Raw genomic sequence first — 17677 nt, 5'->3', positions numbered from 1 at the left:
AGCAATCAATCTCACCATTACTGAAAGAAACCATTGCAACAGTATTCAAAAGTCTCTTTACAGATACACACCGAACAGCCACAGATGACATGTGGCCTGTGAGTGGACAAACAAGAGTGGCTGCTTGTCAAAATTGGTCAAAGCCGGGTGACAGTGGCATGGATATTCCCGATTCCCTTCCTGCCACTGGCTTTGGCTGTGTATATTCGCTATTTTCCATCATAAAATGTTTAAAATACAAAGTTTTTGCAGAGAACCAGACACCTAGTCATATAAAACATTGTTCTGCTCAAAAATTTGCCTACTTAATGGGTAAATACAAAGCCAGACCAGGATAAAAATATTTTTTCTTGCCCTTCCCGAGCTGTCATTCTAGTTATAGGGATAAAAGCACATAGGCACGGCTTTCTCTGGTGGTCCAGTGGTTTAGACTTTGCGCTTCCATTGCAGGGGACATGAGTTCGATCTCTGGTCAGGGAACTAAGATCCTGCATGCTGCACAGAAAATAAAACAAAGCACTGGCAGATAGTAAGTGGCATCCTCCATGTCAGCAGAACAGTGCGCTTCACAGGCTTTCCAGAGTGGTCAAGTGTGAGCAGGGGCTTGAAATGCAGGTAGGCTATGAATATATTAAAATGGTGGGGATGGATGTCTGGAGAGGAACTTTCAAGTAATTCCAAAAGATTTTTTAGTCTGCCTCATCTGAGGAACATGTGCTCTGAAAAGGCTCACAGTCTAGCTCATTTATTCACCCCGTGAGGATTCTGAATGGCTACTGTGTTCCAGGCGTTTGTCTATTCATTGTGGGAAAAAAATGTTTAACAAAGTGAACAAAAATCCTTGCCCTCATGGAGCTTAACAATCTGGAGTGATTTCTTAAACACTTAACGAGACATATGTTACAAGAGTTGCATCTATCCTTGGGTGCTTCTATGCCATGCATTCTGTTAGGTGCTTTAAATCCATTTGTCCTTTGATTTTCATTGACTCTGTAGTGAAATAGCTTTATCAGGGAAGTACTATTTATCATTATCTGTACACCTGAGGAAATGGAAGTTTGGAGAAGTCATGTGACCTACCAAAGGTCTCACTTCTGGTAAATCACAGAACCAGGACTCAAACCCAGGCAGGCTGACTTCAGAATGCTCTCTGCTACACATGGGATGGAGCAGTGGTACCTGTATGTGAGGTGTCACCAAAATGATGGTGTGGGAGCTGAGTCTTGTGCAGGATGAATAATGGAAATAGTAGAAATTGCAACAGGAGACAGAAAATAGCTGCATGAGCCAACACCTCCTGGAAGATTCATGACATAGCCTGGGGCAGGCCAGGATCTCAAAGAGAAAGCAGACAGCTTGGGATAAAGTCAGGGGCCTAACTCTTCAACTTCAAGTACCTAAAGGCCCTTGTTGCTGCTGCTGCGAAGTCGCTTCAGTCGCGTACAACTCTGTGCGACCCCATAGACGGCAGCCCACCAGGCTCCGCCGTCCCCGGGATTCTCCAGGCAAGAATACTGGAGTGGGTTGCCATTTCCTTCTCCAGTGCATGAAAGTGAAAAGTGAAAGTGAAGTCACTCAGTCGTGTCCGACTCTTAGCGACCCCATGGACTGTAGCCTACCAGGCTCCTCCGTCCATGGGATTTTCCAGGCAAGAGTACTGGAGTGGGGTGCCATTGCCTTCTCTGGAAAGCCCTTGCTCATGAGGTTAAACTTTAGGTTTTCATTTAAGAGTACTTGGTGGCTCAGACAGTGAAGAATTCGCCTGCAATGAAGGAGACCTGGGTTCAATCCCTGAGTTGGGAAGATCCCTTGGAGGAGGGCATGGCAACCCACTGCAGTATTCTTGCCTGAAGAATCCCCATGGACAGAGAGCCTGGCAGGCTACAGTCCATGGGGTCGCAAAGAGTCAGACATGACTGAGCGACTAAGCACAGCAAGGAGCCATGCATGATGTGTGAACAACTGGGTGGCATCAGACATGTGCTCTAGGAGGACTGATCTACCACCAGGGCTGAGGACAATCAGGGGAGGACAAAGTCTGGTGTGATAGTAAATGCAGGAACCCAGTTGTGAATGGACAAGGACCCAGACCGGAAGTCAGGGAGAGTAACAGGAAGGTCAATCCAGTTCAATTGATTCCTCATCAGCTGAGTGTCCACAGGATGTAATTGAGGCATTCAACTATGTTGGAGAGGGAGAGACAGTAAACAACCCTGCTCATTCTCTTCTAAATGACTTTATTTGGGTTCCCTCCATCCTTATCACAAGAATTGTGCTTCCCTTTCTTACAGAGAAAAGATTCCCATGGGCAGGAGTAAATTCTATCCTTGATCTTGCCCTTCTAAAGCATTTCAGAGACAGAAGGATTCCAAGTTTTATGCACAACAGATGCTCATTTTATATACATTCTATTATTTAATTTCCAATCCTAAGAGTTAGGGCCTAGTATCTCCATTTCATAGATTGAGGAACAGAGGCCTAGAGAAGTAGTTCTGCCTTCTCTCTTGACAATTTGCCTTCATTTGCTCAAGGTGCTGGAAGAAGATGACTAGAAAGAGAGTAGTCCCTGTCTTCATGGAACTTGGAATCAAGGGATCTGGGGACCTTGCCCACTGATCCTGGCATTTCCACTTATTCCAAGGTAATGTAGGTAGATCATCTTCAGCAAGTCAATGAGTTTTTCGAAACTGTAAATGCCTCAGCTATAAAATGGAAATAATGGCATCTATTCTTTGTAGAATCTTTATGAGAATGAAATGTAATAATGCAAACAGAAGGCTCAGCAGAGCACACAGCACATAGAGGATGCTCAATAAATGGCATTGATGATGATGATAATGCAGGAGGAGATAGCTATTAATACTGCAATGCTCATGTTAGGGACTCGCTTCCCAGTATAAGCCCCCATTTGCAAGGCTTCTTCTGACTCAAACCAGTATTCCTTCTATTGTCCCAGAGAGAGAAGGAAAAGGGTGACTCACATCCTGGCAATGATGAAGCTTCTGGCTAGCCTGCAGCAGCTGGGGAGAGGAGGGCCCTAGGGTGAAGGGGAAACATAAACCCCCAGGGCCCAGTTGCTGGGCCATTGCCTTTCCTGGGTTCCACAAGCATCCCGATCATTAGCACCAGACAGGAAGCCCCAGTGAAAGTGAACCCTGGGTCTCTGGTAAACAGAGCCAGCAAATATGTCCCCTTCTGCACTCAGGTGAAAAAGTTAAGTCTCCTGGGTCTCACACAGATGAAGAGTGGGTAAAGGCACCCAGCAAAGGTTGAACTTCAACCTGCCCCATAGATGGCCAGAACTTTGACTTGGAAAAGAAGTTAGCCCTGGTTTCAGGGGCTGTGGAGGCAGCAGCATTCCAGACCAAGCAAGTCAACACTAGTCAAGCCATTTTTTCCAGTTCTCCATGTGGCAGGTGCTTCTTTGGGTGTTCAGATCCAGTTTTAGAACAATGAGGAAACAAGATACCAACTGAAAAATGGGCCAATTTCACTAACACGACATTTCACAGAACAGACCATAAATGGCCCCATAATCATTTGAGGGAAAGGTTCAGCAGCACAAGTCATCAAAGAAATGGACATTAAAACAATAAGGTGACAAAATTTATTGATGAATAGACTGGTAAAAATGAAAAACAATTAAAATGCCAAGAGTTTCCTGGGTATGGGGAACTGGGCATTCCCATACAATGCTAGTGTGCAAATTAGCACCATCTTTCTAGAAGGCAATCCAGAAATGTGTTTACCAAACGCCTGCATAGTTCCTTTGACAGAGTAATTCATATCTAGGAATTTAAATGAAGAAAAGAAGACATACGCAGAGATATTCATTTCAGCATGGCTTACAACAGCAATATATATATATATATACTACTTAAATGACTAACAATAAAGGATTGATTAAATATCTTTTGGTTCAACTCTCAATATTACATAACCATTAAGATATTAAGATACTAGGTAGAATACTTGCTGATGTGGAAAGTATATTGTTTGGAGGACAAAAAAAAGCATGTTGGAATGGTGTGATTCCAAGTTACAATTACTATACAAAGAATGATTCCATTTGTGAACAAAAGATATAATCCATGGGAATCAATAGGAAAGAAAAAGTCAGAAAACACATATAAAAATTAATGGTGGTTATGTTTGGGTAAGATTACATATTTTCATTTTTTTTCTTTATGCTTGCCAGTATTTCCTAACAATTCTATTATTAAATATTTTTAAATGATAAGGGGTTGGACTTGATTTATACAGATCCTGCCATCTCTGATGGAGAAGGCAATGGCACCCCACTCCAGTACTCTTGCCTGGACAATCCCATGGACACAAGAGCCTGGTAGGCTGCAGTCCATGGGGTCGCAGAGTCAGACACGACTGAGCGACTTCACTTTCACTTTTCACTTTCATGTACTGGAGAAGGAAATGGCAACCCACTCCAGTGTTCTTGCCTGGAGAATCTCAGGGACAGCAGAGCCTGGTGGGCTTCCGTCTATGGGGTCGCACAGAGTCGGACACGACTGAAGCGACGCAGCAGCAGCAGCCATCTCTGATAGTTTGCACATCTATGATTGATGTCCCAAGTGTCTTCAAACAACCCATATTTAGTGTGGGCTTACTATGTGGTCTCTGGAGCCTAAGTCACTGCCCACAGCTGCAGCCCTCTGCATTCCTCTCTCCCCACACTTGGCCCAGCTGTCTCCCCAACCAACCTGAGAGGGTCCTTTGTCTGTCATTTCTGTGCCTAGCCAAGAGCTAAGCAAAGGAGCTCAGCACGGTGACAGGTGACACGGGGGCACAAAGACATGAAAGGCACAACTCTAGTTCCAGAATCTTACTGGGCCACAGGACTCACACACAAAATGCTTGGTTGTATAACACAGACTAAGACAACCAGAGCCTAGAGAAAGCAGGGCAAGCTGAGCTAGGGAGGCCTGCTAGAGGAGAGGGCCACACAGGGATGGTGCGTGAGGGCATTACAGGCAGGGGTCCGGAACAAAGAGAAGCCAACCCAAAGTCCTTTGGGACACAAGCCCCAAACCTTTCCAAGAAACTTTCACAACCCTTAATCTGTTGAATTTCTGAACTTTGACCTGAATGGGTAAAAGTTAAGTCTCCGCAACAGAAATCCTCCCTCTATCTAACCCTGGATTAGCTGTCAAAGACAAGTCTTTGGGATAAAGCCGATAAATTACCTTTCTACTCACTCTCCCCACCCCTTCCAAAGAGGGGAGATGGTGGAGGGGAGGGCCAGGGAGGGTCTGGGGGGAGGAGAGGAAGTTACAGGAAGGACCAGACATCTCACATGCAAACAGTGCTCACCCCCAACCACCAGGCCTTGGGCTTCTCCTGCCGGCACCACCTGCCCCATTTGACAGATGGGGGAAAGGAGTCTCGAGGGTTAAAATGGCTTGCTCCAGGGTCACCCAGCCAGAGAGTGGGGAAGGCGACTCCACTCAGGCCTTCTGACTCCAAGTCCAGTGCTATTTCGAGGTAACACACAGGACCTGGAGTCAGGAGCCCTGGGTGGCTCTGTCACCCACTGGCTGCGTGGTCCTGTACCAGCCGTCCAGCCCTCACAGCCTCGATCCCCAGCTGTAAAATGAGGCCCGTGAAGGCCCGCCCAGGTCCTCTTCCAGCTGGCTCTGGGAGCCTTCTAGGGGCGGCGGCAAAGCTCCCCCTATCAATTACACTTCCCAAGTTGGGACGGCAGAGATCACCCAAAGGGCCTCAGCCCATCACGTGGTTACATAAAAAAGCAAAACGTCCCAGATTAACTTCCACTGCATTGCTTCTGCTGATACACGATTACCCAAATTTCTAGTTTCCTCAGGTGATATTTGCCTGCTGGGTAGGCACTCCGGACGGCTAAAAGGGCAAATGATTCATTATTGGTGAGCCGAAGAACACAGAAGATAGTGTTGACACCTGGGGTCGGGTCCAAAGTGGACGAGTTCTTCCTGTGGGTCTCTGGGCGAGTCTCTGGCTATTTCAGGTCTCCTACATCCGCGTCTTAGTAGAGGGGTTTGGAGACACCCCCGGACAAGCGAGAGGGCCGAGGGCAGAACTTTCCTAGTAGCAACTCTGCCCACCCTGTATCCAGTCCCCCCGGCCCCATGCTGTCGGCTAGAGGGCTGGGGGCTAGGGGGCTGTGGGCGCGGTGCTGGTGCAGAGGCTGAGATCGGCCTTCGGAGCAGACTGGAGCCCCAGGCGAATGCCGGCGCCCGGTGACTGCCTCTGGAGCTCCACTGCAGTTTCGTCAGAGGTAAAGGTACGCGCCCGGTGCGCGCGGCGTGTGCACACAAACACACACTACCGCGCGCAGATCATTCATCAACACTTTTCCCCTGGCCTGAAGAAGCGCGATCATACGCCACGAACCCCTGCGGCCCCTGCCCGGAACCCACCCAAGCGATCCCGCCACCGACCACGAGGCCCGGCGGCTCCCTGACGCATGGACGTCCGCAGCGATCAGGGACCGGCCTTCTCCTGCGCCTGGAGGGCTTCCTCTCAGCTACACCCCGCCACGCCGCGCGGTTCCAGCAGCCAGCGGGACTCGCCACCCAGAGTCCCCCAGAGCTGAACGACTCGGCTGCTGCGTCCGTCCAAGTCGCATCTCACGGCAAGGAGTCAGCTAGCAAGCCTCTCCCCGCCCACCCGGTCCCATGACAGCTGCTGCCGCCCAAAGACAGGCAGATATAACGAGAAGCAAAGTTTCCCTCTCTCCCCTCCCACATCCCGCCCCCTCCCCCTCCCTTCCAGTGTTATGCAAAACAAGCCGACACCGGCGCTCAGACTCCAGGTACCAAACCAGCCCTAGAGAGCCGCGCCCGGTAGAGACCAGCGGCCCCTCTCTGCCTCCCGCGTGCACCCGCATCCGGGGTCTCATTCGCGGCTCGGCTGCAACCCCAGCCTCCCCGCTACCCGCGCCGGGGTGGCCGTAGAAAAAACCCTAACTATGGGGCCAAACTTTATGCTTGCAACAGGCATGGGGTGGGGAAAACTGGAGAACGGGTAGGGGGCGCGCACTCCCGGTGCGGGCATTTTCCGGGCAGTTTATCCCAGCAGCAACCTCCCCGCCCCCGTTTCCAAGTAACCAGCTTTCTCGCCCCTCCCGGCCCAACGGAGCACCCTCTCCTGTCACGCGCGTGTCGCCAGTGGGTCTCCCAGGCGCAGCCTGAGCCCGGTTCGCCGCCTAGACTTCCCTTCCCCCAGCATCGCCGAGCGCGCACCAGGGGCCGCGCGCTGCAGGGGGACCCAGGCTCCCCCAGACAGTCCTCCGGCCCCATCCTGCCGTGCTTTCGCCCCCGGGGGCTCCGCCGGGTAGCGAAACCAGGAAGGTGCTGTCCCCGCCTGCATGTCCACGTGCCCCTCAGACCCCAATGCCTTCAGCGGACAATTGGCAGGAAACTCCGCGCTGCGGGAGCTTTCGGGGAGCCTCTGTGGGGGCTCGCTGTAGAAGACCGGGTATCCGAGACCAGAGGATCAGGGGACTCCGGCGACCGGGACAGGCGCCTGCGCCGAGGCCACAAGTCCACGTGAAAGTACGGCAGCAAGTGCCGGGAGCCTGAGGGCGCGCCTTCTGCACCCAGACCCAGCATGAGGGTCCCCCACACCTGACGCTGCTCAACCTCTTCAAGGAAGCACGGAACCCCCCCACCCCAGCTCAGCGGGCGGGGGGTGTGGGGGTGGGCCGGACTCCAAGCAACCAAGGCTAGACCCTCCCCAGCGGCCGTAGCGACCGCAACGGTCCGGCATGCGTGGTGGGGGGACCTCCAGCTCCCTGTCCCCAGAAAGAAGTGCATCGCAGGGTGCATAGAAGGGGGGCTCTGCAGCCTGGAACCCCCGATCCCCTCAATGCGCCCACCGCTGCCTCCCGGCCTCCGCGGGTGCGGCGGCAGCCCCCGCAGCTCAGCAGCCCTGGCTCCCCGCCCGTGGCCCCTGCTGATCTTACCTGCGTGTCCGCGAGATAGTTGAGGAAGAAGGAGGAGAGCTCCTCGTCCAGCAGCGAGCCGCAGTCGTTCCCCGCCATCTTCCAGCCGCGGCTGCAGCGTGCGGCGGAGTCAGCGCCGAGCCGGCCGGGGGGAGGGAGGGAGCGAGCGCGCAAGGGAGGCGGGAGGAGGGAGGGAGGGCGGCCGGCAGGAGGAGGGAGGGCGGAGCTCAGGCCCCGGCTGCCGCAGGGCCGCTGGCTGCGGGGGCGGGGCCGCAGGGCGCCCGCGCAAGCCGGGGGTCGTGCCCCTACTTCCCTGCGTAATGTGTGGCGCCGCGATCCTCGCCCGCGGCCCCCGGCCCGGGAGTAGAGCGCCCGCAGCCGGGTGACGGTACTCAGCCAGCAGCCCGATGCCTGCGCAGCAATGCAGGCAGCCCACTGCTCCTGCCGACCGAATCACGTTGCGTTAGCGCTGGGCGGGTCCTTACGAGACAGCCTGCTTCGGCACAGCTGGGGAAACTGAGGCCTCAGAAGGCAGAGGACCTCGTTTGAAGCCACGATGTAGTTTAATACAGGAAGACAAAGCCCAGGTCTGACTGCCCTGGAGGCTTGAGTGTCTCACTGGGCTGCAGCCAGAGAGGGAGGGATACCATAGCTCAAAGGTGGAAAAATCAAGGAAGGCTCCTCTGAGGGGGAAGCTTTTTAAAAAAATCTTTTCTTTGGAAGATGCGTTGACCCATATTCTTAACCATCTCTCTCTCTGTCTTCCTTCATTCTGTACTTCGCTCCCGAAAACTTCAGCGCCTTCTCTGACCATGGCCACAGTGCCTTGAAGTGGCCAGCTTCCTGCTGGCCCACTGGCCTCCCAGTTTCTTGGGTGAGCCATCTGACTACAGAGTACTGTTTCCTGCCCACAAACATTCACCGAGTAAACCACATCTTCACTGTATCCTTCCCTGCTGCTCCTCGGACTCTCAACTCACTCCCTGTCCTGCCACTTCCATCATTCCCGGCTCTCTTAGCTCAACAGACCTTTAAAACACTGGTAACAGTTGCCATTTTACTGTAGTTACAGTGAAGATTTGATCTTCAGACCTTTTCCTACTAGACTTTAAAGACCCATGAAAGTAGGGCCTGAGTTTGCTTTTGCTCATGCTGTCTCCAGTGCCAGGCACATAGTAGGTTCTTAGTAATGTGTTAACTAAAAATCCCAGAGGATTTAGATCTCCCATTACCATCACCACACATTTCGTGGATAAGAAAACTGCCTAGGGTCAAGGGTGTGCATGGAGTGAGTGCCAGGGCCAGATCCAGAGCCCCCAGGCCTCCTGACGCCAGCCTTGAACTTTCATCATCATGCCCTGCTGTTTGCCAGCCAGGAGATGAGGGCACCGCCTGGGTAAAGGCAGAAAGGCGGGAAGATTTCAACCTGTTTTATTGGGCCCTCCTGCTGCCTGCTCTCCTCCCATGCCAAGCTAGCAAGGGCCGCCACACCCTGCCCACCCTACCTGGCTCCCTCCCAGCCGGAGGAGGAAAGGAGAGCACAGGGAGAGTCCCCAATACACCTGCTCAGACTTGAACACCAGAGCAGGAGCTTCCTTCTCCAGTCCGAGGTTCCCAGAACCAGAGGGCGTGATTTCACTCTTTGGGCTTTAGTTCAGGGCTCTTAAGGAACAATGGATCCCAAGAGAAAGCCTACATGGAGCTTTGGAGAGCTAGCCTGGGAGTCAGCAGCCCCAGGCTCTGGTCCAGCCCATCACATGTCACTCCAACATTGGGCAACACAGGGAGTTAAGAGTGTGGGCCCTCTAGTCAGAGTGCCTGGTTTCAAGCACCTGCAAGTCATTTATTCTCAGGCTTTGGTTTTCTCATCTACACAAATGGGGACCATAGAATTACGTACTTAATAGGGGTGTTATGATGATCGAGGAGCTAACATATGCAAAGTGTTTGGTACAGTACCTGACTTCATGGGGGAAGTGCTAACCTCTCTGGTCCTTTGTCTCCTCATCTGTAAAAATGGGGGTGAAATATATGTCCCCTGAAGCCCTGGCCAATGTTATTTTCCTCTCTTCCAGAGCTTCTATGCTGCTGGCTACCTGGAACTCCAATAGGTCTGAATTTGAATCCTGGTGCTCACTAGCTTTGTGCTAGTTTACTTAACTTCTCTAATCTTCAGTTTCCACCAGGTAGGGATCTTGAGAAGACTGAACCGAACAATGCATGTAAAATTAATTGCTTGGTTCTGTAGCCTGCAAAGAGGAAGTGCTGATTCTCACTCTCATCATCATCACTACCGTCACCAGTGTCATCACCTTCAGCACTAAAGACGGGTGCTCTCCTGAGGCCATGCTTTTTTGCTGCTGCCTGTAGACATCAGAGCCAGAGCCTCCCAGGACGCTGTTCCCAAGAAGTGTCCCTCCCAGATCCAGTCTCACCTCTGATTGGTGTTATGCCCCTTATAGCCCAGAGGCCATTCTTGGAGAGTCCCCAAGGCTAGCCATCTCCAGCCTTGGCCTGGCAGAGCTGCAATGCCAGACAGGACCTCCCAGGGAAGCCCTCAACAGCGCCACCCAAAAGCTTTTGTCTTTAATTGCCCAGCTATGGGGCCTTTCTCACTAATCCCTGTGTCCTCAGAATGGGCTACTGGTTGGCAAGAGACTCAGATGAGAAGGCACCTGACCTGAGATATCTAACTTCTTTTACAAAAACATCTTATCCCAAGGATTCCTTTATTAAAGCCCACTCAATAGATTCTCAACCTCTTCACATTCTCTGATCCATAAAAGCCCTCAAGAAACCTAACAGGCTATATAATCTTCTGTAATTACCGTCCCCTCTCTGAGGCTGTTTCCATGCCTGTAGAAAACAAAAGAGTAGGGCTAAATCAACCTCTACTGAACGCTCTAGCCCAGATATTATGGGCGTTTATAGGTACCAGCCCAAACTTAACAGTTTCTCTCTTCTGCGCATGTGCCAGACAACTGAGATTATCTTCTCAGATTGTCTTCAACAAGCCTGACTATTCGGCGGTGTGATATCCATTTTATGACTGAGGAAACAAATGCTTAAAAGGGGTTGAAATGATTAGTCCAAGACCAAGCAGTTAGAGACACAGCTGAGATCTGAAGCCAGATCTGTGCTTGGTGTAAGCCCCAGACCCTTGAAAGGGATTGAGGAAGACCTCACACCAGCACCCTCTCCTAGAAAACTGGGATGGTGGCACATTTCCTATTTTATGACTTTCAAGTGAAGGTCAATAATCATGCCAAACTCATGTGGCTCGACTCCTATCTCCCCTGCTTTGTTTTTATTGGCCTTGCCTCTCCCAAGATTAGTGAAAGTTTGCCTTGCTCATACCCTTGGTGAAGACCAGATTGCTCCAAACTGAATGGAAATGCCCACAACAAAGTGAACCTATCTGACTTCAGTATTTAGTCACTACCAACAAATGCTCAAAAGTAAAAACAATCAGTGTTTTCTCCCTTCTGATAATAGGAGAATCTTTTATTCAGATATTACAGCCATGATTCTCAAACTCTGGAGTCATGACAGATACCTGGTCCCTGTCACCAGAGATTAAAATTCAATAGGTCAACAGTCGACCCAGGAATCTGCATTTAATAGGCTCCCCTAAATGACTGTGCTGCAGGAAACTACCCATCAGTCAATAGACATCTGATGAGCACCCACTATGTGCCAGCTGGGATGATGTGAACCATGGATAAATCAGTGAACACAACAGCTGCCACCCCTGCCCACATTCTCTTCAGAACAACTATTGAGTAAATTTTTGCTAATGAATGGGGGAGAGGGGACATGAATCTTGATCATCACTGAAGTTTCCTGCCAGCCGCCCACAACTTGGTGATTCTCTGACCCAGGCCAGGGAGTCTGACACACCTATTTCCCACCTATTTCTCCAGTCCCAGGAGGCAGGGACTCAAGCCAAGAGGAACTAAGAAGTCACCTGGTTTGTATTGTTAATTTAGAGAGCTGGCTCCATCTCCTATTGAATTGTAGAACTTGAGAACTGTGGAGTGTGTGTTACCCATCAGCTTCGCTGAACACGTAGCAGAACATGGCTGAAGCCACACACCCCTTCGGGACAGAGCCAAGACTAGAAGCTAGGGCTCCAGGTCAGATGAATCATGCTCAGATGTCTTCACAGGACAGACCTCTCCTCACGGTTGAGCCTGTGGAAGAAATCACCCAGCTGTGTCAGTTGAGGGTCTCAGAAACGGGGACTAGAGCTTTCGGTGCTTCAAATTCTATCATGGGACTTCCCTGGTAGTCCAGTGGTTATGACTCCATGCTTCCACTGCAGGGGGCATATGTTTGGGGAGGTTCCACATGCCACATAGTGGCGTCAGAATAAAAAAAAGAAAGTCCATCGTAAGCAAAGCATTTCTTTATGTTGCCCTCTTCTCCCTGTAGGGCCAACTTATAAACTCACCAGTACATTTAGGGGATACTTAGCAGATCACTATCTCTTTTACACACTACAAATGATGAAAAGGGTTCCCAAATCAGCAGGTGAGGGGCACTAACCAGCTGCGAAGTCACCTACGACTGTTTCCCAGTTGTGCAAGTGCAGGTTTTCATTCACTCGCCTCTGCCTTGTTAATGACTGTGCACAAAGCATGGGAATAATGAAGCCGGGTAGGAATAGAAACACCTGCTTTTTCCTCATCTGTCCACAGAGCAACATGATCCTAGACAGGTGTGACGGGTATAATGGTCCCTTGTTATACCCATTTGATAGATGGAGAAACAAAGGTCCAGTGATGTGAATTATTCTGTTTTTTTACAGAGATGTAAATTCTACCAGGTTATTATATATATATAAAATACATATATATGTGTATTACGTATATAATATAATACAGCAACTTTTAAAGAGCTACCTGAATTAAAGGGCAACATCTAAATTTAGTATCTCTAGCAAATAAGGTAAGCAGATGGTAAGAAAGCCTGAGTACCTATTGTTTGTGTATATCTTTATACTCTATCACTTTGGGACCTTTTTAAGAATCAACCTGTCTGTCCTACCTGATCTAGAATTTTGTGTGGATCAAGTTCACTTACAAAGGACTTTGAACTTCACATTCATTATCCTAAATCATCAATAATGCTCCTTTGGAAACATATCCTAAGGATCTGATTCAAAAACTGGGACTGCTACAGCATAATGTTTGTGTAGATAGATAAATAGATAGATAAATTCAATAAATATTTTTAGAACCTGCCAGATGCTAGGCACAGTGCTACAGTCCCACAAATGGTAACCATAACATAATCTTTGCTCTTTTGTAACTCACAGCTCTGATTTCCACAATATGCAGGGGAGAGACTAGTCAACATGCAGTTTGCTAGGGTGTAATAAGTCCTTTTTTTAAAAAAAGATTATTTATTTCTGGGTGCACCAGGTCTCGTTGCTGCACTTGGGCTTTCTCTAGTTGCATTTCAAGCGGGGGCTACTCTCTGGTTGTGGTACTCGGGCTTCTCATTGCAGTGGCTTCTTTTGTTGCAGAGCACAGGCTCTAGGCACATGGGCTTCAGTAGTTGTGGCATGTGAACTCAGTAGTTGCCATTTGTGGGCTCTAGAGCACAGGCTCAATAGCTGTGGGGCATGGGCTTAGTTGCCCCATGGCATGTGGAATCTTCCTGGATCATGGATCGAACCCATGTCCTCTGCATTGGCAGGCGGATTCTTAACCACTGGACCACCAGGAAAGCCCTGTAATAAGTTCTTTCATGGAGGAAACTGGGGGGCTGAAAGCTGGGTGGGGCTGGGAGAAAAGCCCGTGGGAGAGGTGGGATCCTGAGCCAGGACAATGAAAGTAGTAGGAGGGATCTGGAAGAGTGAATGGGCGGAGGCCACATTTTAGAGTGGGGATCAATAGGCTTTGGCCTTAGATAAGAAATGATGGGTGGATTACAGGCAAGAGTCATGACACCCAGGTTCTGGCTTCAATGGAGGATGAGTCTTAGAGAAGAGGCAGCTCATAAGGGTTCTCCTAAGGAGTATCTTCAGATGACTGTGGGACAAGAGGAGACATACAGGGGGAGCACACAGATACCAAGCAAAAAAATTGGAAAGAACCTCAGCATCTAGTAGAACAATTCCACACCTAGTTATAGACAGTAAAAAAAGCTCACACATGTGTACAGAGAACTGTGTTCAAGGGTATTCATTGCAGTATTGTTACTTATGGTAAAAAAAAAAAAAGTACAGGTTATAGGAAAAAATGAACTGTGTGGTGAGATCACACAACGAAATATTAGACAATTGTGAAAAATCAATAACAGCTGCATGAATCCACAAAGATAAATCACAAAAGCAATGAGTGAGATAAACATGCAGTCTAAGGATACATGCAGTATTATACTATGTATGTAATATTTTTAAATATGCAAAATAACACTCCATCACATTGGTCAATACATACATATGAAGTAAAAGCATAAACATGGAACAGCAAAGACACAGCTCATTTCAGGAAAGTGAGAGGAGAGGGGGGACCCAGGGCTGGCTTTATGGGTGAGCCACCTCACTCGTCCCACTCCAGTACTCTTGCCTGGAAAATCCCATGGACGGAGGAGCCTGGTAGGCTACAGTCCACGGGGTCGCTAAGAGTCGGACACGACTGAGCGACTTCACTTTCACTTTTCCCTTTCACGCACTGGAGAAGGAAATGGCAACCCACTTCAGTATTCTTGCCTGGAGAATCCCAGGGACGGCAGAGCCTGGTGGGCTGCCGTCTATAGGGTCGCACAGAGTTGGACATGACTGAAGCGACTTAGCAGCAGCAGCAGCAGCAGCACCTCACATGTGCAGTCACACTGGCCTTGCACGCAGTTAATTCCTCTGCTGCTGCCGACTTGAAATTCATGATGATTTTAAATAAGGGTTCCTGCATTTCATTTTGCACCAGACCCTGTAAGTTATGTAGCTTCTCCTGGTGGGATTAGAGTACATTGTATGTAAGAGAGCTCCAGTTGTACCTGTGATCTTATTTTTAATCTCAAAAATATTTTTAAAGTATCAGTATTTGTTAAATCTGTGTAGTGTATTGTTCCTTGTGCTTTTCTGTATGTTTGAAATATTTTATAATTCAAAAACAATGAAGATACTCTGCAGAAGGTAGAAAGCTATATGGAAAATGTATAGGAAAATATGTATAACATTAAGTGAAATAGGGTTATAAAAATGTTTATAAAGTGATTGTAGTTATATGCATAAATGTACATGTAAAGTGTATATGTTAGAGTGACATAAGGAGTGTGAACAAACAAAACATGCTGAGGATGGTGGAAATAATTTCTTTTCATATTTTCATTTGTGTTGTTACAATTTTGTTTTTATAATAAATAAAATGTAACTTGCCATCTATGTTATTTAAGTAGCCCATTTGCATTGTAACAGGGACATTTCAGAGACTTAAGATCTCAACATAAAGGAGTAGCTATGATGGAACTGGTAGGAACCCTCCCTAAAATGAGCTTTAAACTGGATGTCAGTTTAGAGCTCCACTTGGGCACCGAACTCACGTTTGGACAAACCTCTTCTCCATGCTGAGACTCAGATTCTCCATCTGCACAACAATGGGCTTGGACTGGATGGGCCATCCCAAACGCTCCTTGGATGGGTGTCTCCCCTGACTGTGAGATGCTCTGATTCCCTCTCCCCTTTGCAGGGGAAATCATTCAGGCCACGTACAGTTTGGCAGCAGAGACGGTTGGAGTCAGGATCCTGGGCAGAGAATCCAGGTCAGTAGGCCACCCTAGGAGCGTTTTATATGGGGTGGAAGCTCTTTGGCTCCTGAAGCAGCCAGAACTTCAGAGTCCCAGGGAAAGGGGCATGACCTCACAGGCAGGGCAAGGGATAGAGGACATAGTGTGGCATCATGGGTGCAGCAAAATATCCTGGGTACAGCATGATGGGTGCAGCCCTGTGCTCTTCAGCTTCCCTGAAGAAGACTGGCAGACAACTCCAAAGATGAAAGATCGGTTGAAAGGGAATATTCCACCTTCTGTCAGAGTTATGATTTTTCATTGTTTGGTTTTTTTTTTTTTCACTTTTTGGCCTCACCCTCTGACATGTAAGGATCTCAGTGCCCCAACCAGGGATCAAACCCACACCCCCTGCATTGAAAGTGCGGAGTCTTAACCACAGACCACCAGGCAAGTCCTCCACTACAAATTATTTTAAGTTACGTGTGATACAATTATTTTATCCTTGTATAAAAAACGCAAACAAGAGACTTCACTGGTGATCCAATAGCTAAGACTCCATGCTCCCAATGCAGGGAGCCCCAAGTTCAATCCCTGGTCAGGGAACTAGATCCCATATGCTGTAAAAGAGTTCACATGCTGCAACTAAAGACCCAGGGCAGCCAAATAAATAAGTAAAATGAATATTTTTAAAAAACAAAAAAATGTAAACAATATAAAGAAAGGACAAGCTTCTATGATCACCTTCACCCAATATCACTCCCGCCCTATAGGTGCCCACTGTTACTGTTTCATGAATTGCCTTACAGAAAAGGGAAAAAAAAGAGATTTTTGCTTTGCTTTTTATACATATAAAACCTAGAAACCCTCAAAGTTTCGATTGAGACTTTTAAACAAAAATGGAATCCTACTATAATTATTATTTTGTAATTTCCTTCTTAATATGTCTTAGAGGTCTTTCCATATCAGTACATACAGATCTACCTATTTCTTCAAACTGTTGTTCAGTCGCTAAGTCATGTCCAATTCTTTGCAACCCCATGAAGTGCAGCACTTCATGCCAGATTTCCCTGTCCTTCACTATCTCCCAGAGTTTGCTCAAATTCATGTCCATTGAGTTGGTGATGCCATCCAACCATCTCATCTTCTGTCGCCCCCTCCTCCTCCTGCCCTCAATCTGTCGCAGCATCAGGGTCTTTTCCAATGAGTCGGCCCTTTGCATCAGGTGGCCAAAGAATTGGAGCTTCAGCTTCGGCATCAGTCCCTCCAATGAATACTCAGAGTTGACTTCCTTTAGGATTGACTGGTTTGATCTCCCTGCTGTCCTAGGGAATCTTAAGAATCTTCTCCAGTACCACAATTCGAAAACCTCAATTCTTCAGCAATCAGCCTTCTTTATGGTCCAACTCTCACATCCATACACGACTACTGGAAACACCATAATTTTGACTATATGGATCTTTGTCAGCAAAGTGATGTCTCTGCTTTCTAATATGCTATCTAGGTCTGTCATAGCTTTTCTTCCAAGGAGCAAGTGTCTTTTACTTCTTTCAATTGCTGCATGGCTCTCCCCAGGGTGAATGTGCCATGGACTTGATTTGTAACTGTTGGCGCATCATGTTTCTAGACTTACATTCTTCAGGTGGTTATATGGTCCTAGTTATATCACTAAAGACTATACAAAGCTGGGGATAGAAAATAATGACAATGGATGCATTCCTTTATTCATTCAGTCAACAAAAGCCTGTGGAATGCTTCCTTTAGGGATAGACTTCATCTTGTAATACACAATCAAGCCAGGCCTGCATGTATGAGTTTAGTGAATAATATCAATCATGCTGCTACATTGTTTGAAACTCATTCATCATTCCTTTATGAGCCATCTACTTTGTGCCAGGCATTCTGCTAAGCTTTGTGGGACTATAGAGTATTAGTTGTGGCTGCTTTGGTTGCAATTAATAAAAAATCCTACTTAACCTGGCTTTAACAGATAATATATTGGCT

General features: G+C 48.3%; 1 protein-coding gene across 9 annotated transcripts in view; it reads right to left on the bottom strand.

Annotated features, from left to right (window-relative positions):
- Positions 1-17677, bottom strand: part of PPARGC1B (PPARG coactivator 1 beta) — a 155124-nt gene that overhangs the window by 104356 nt on the left and 33091 nt on the right. For 3 of the 9 annotated variants that reach the window (XR_014055519.1, XM_081495745.1, XM_081495746.1), the window contains exon 1: positions 7961-8081. The exons of 1 other annotated variant lie outside the window; for it this stretch is intronic. Coding sequence is in view for 5 of the 8 variants with exons in the window: in XM_081495745.1 (XP_081351871.1) it covers positions 7961-8038 (78 nt within the window). In the remaining 3 variants the exon portion in view is untranslated. Of the gene's footprint in view, positions 1-6413; positions 6677-7960; positions 8347-17677 lie in introns of those variants that run through there. 5 more of the 9 variants (XR_014055518.1, XM_081495743.1, XM_081495741.1 and 2 more) reach the window with 4 other exon arrangements.

This window comes from Giraffa tippelskirchi, chromosome 6 (assembly GCF_054371585.1).
Source record: "Giraffa tippelskirchi isolate mGirTip1 chromosome 6, T2T-mGirTip1v1.2.pri, whole genome shotgun sequence".
Classification (NCBI taxonomy): domain Eukaryota; kingdom Metazoa; phylum Chordata; class Mammalia; order Artiodactyla; family Giraffidae; genus Giraffa; species Giraffa tippelskirchi.
This window is presented reverse-complemented; position numbering and strand designations above follow the sequence as displayed.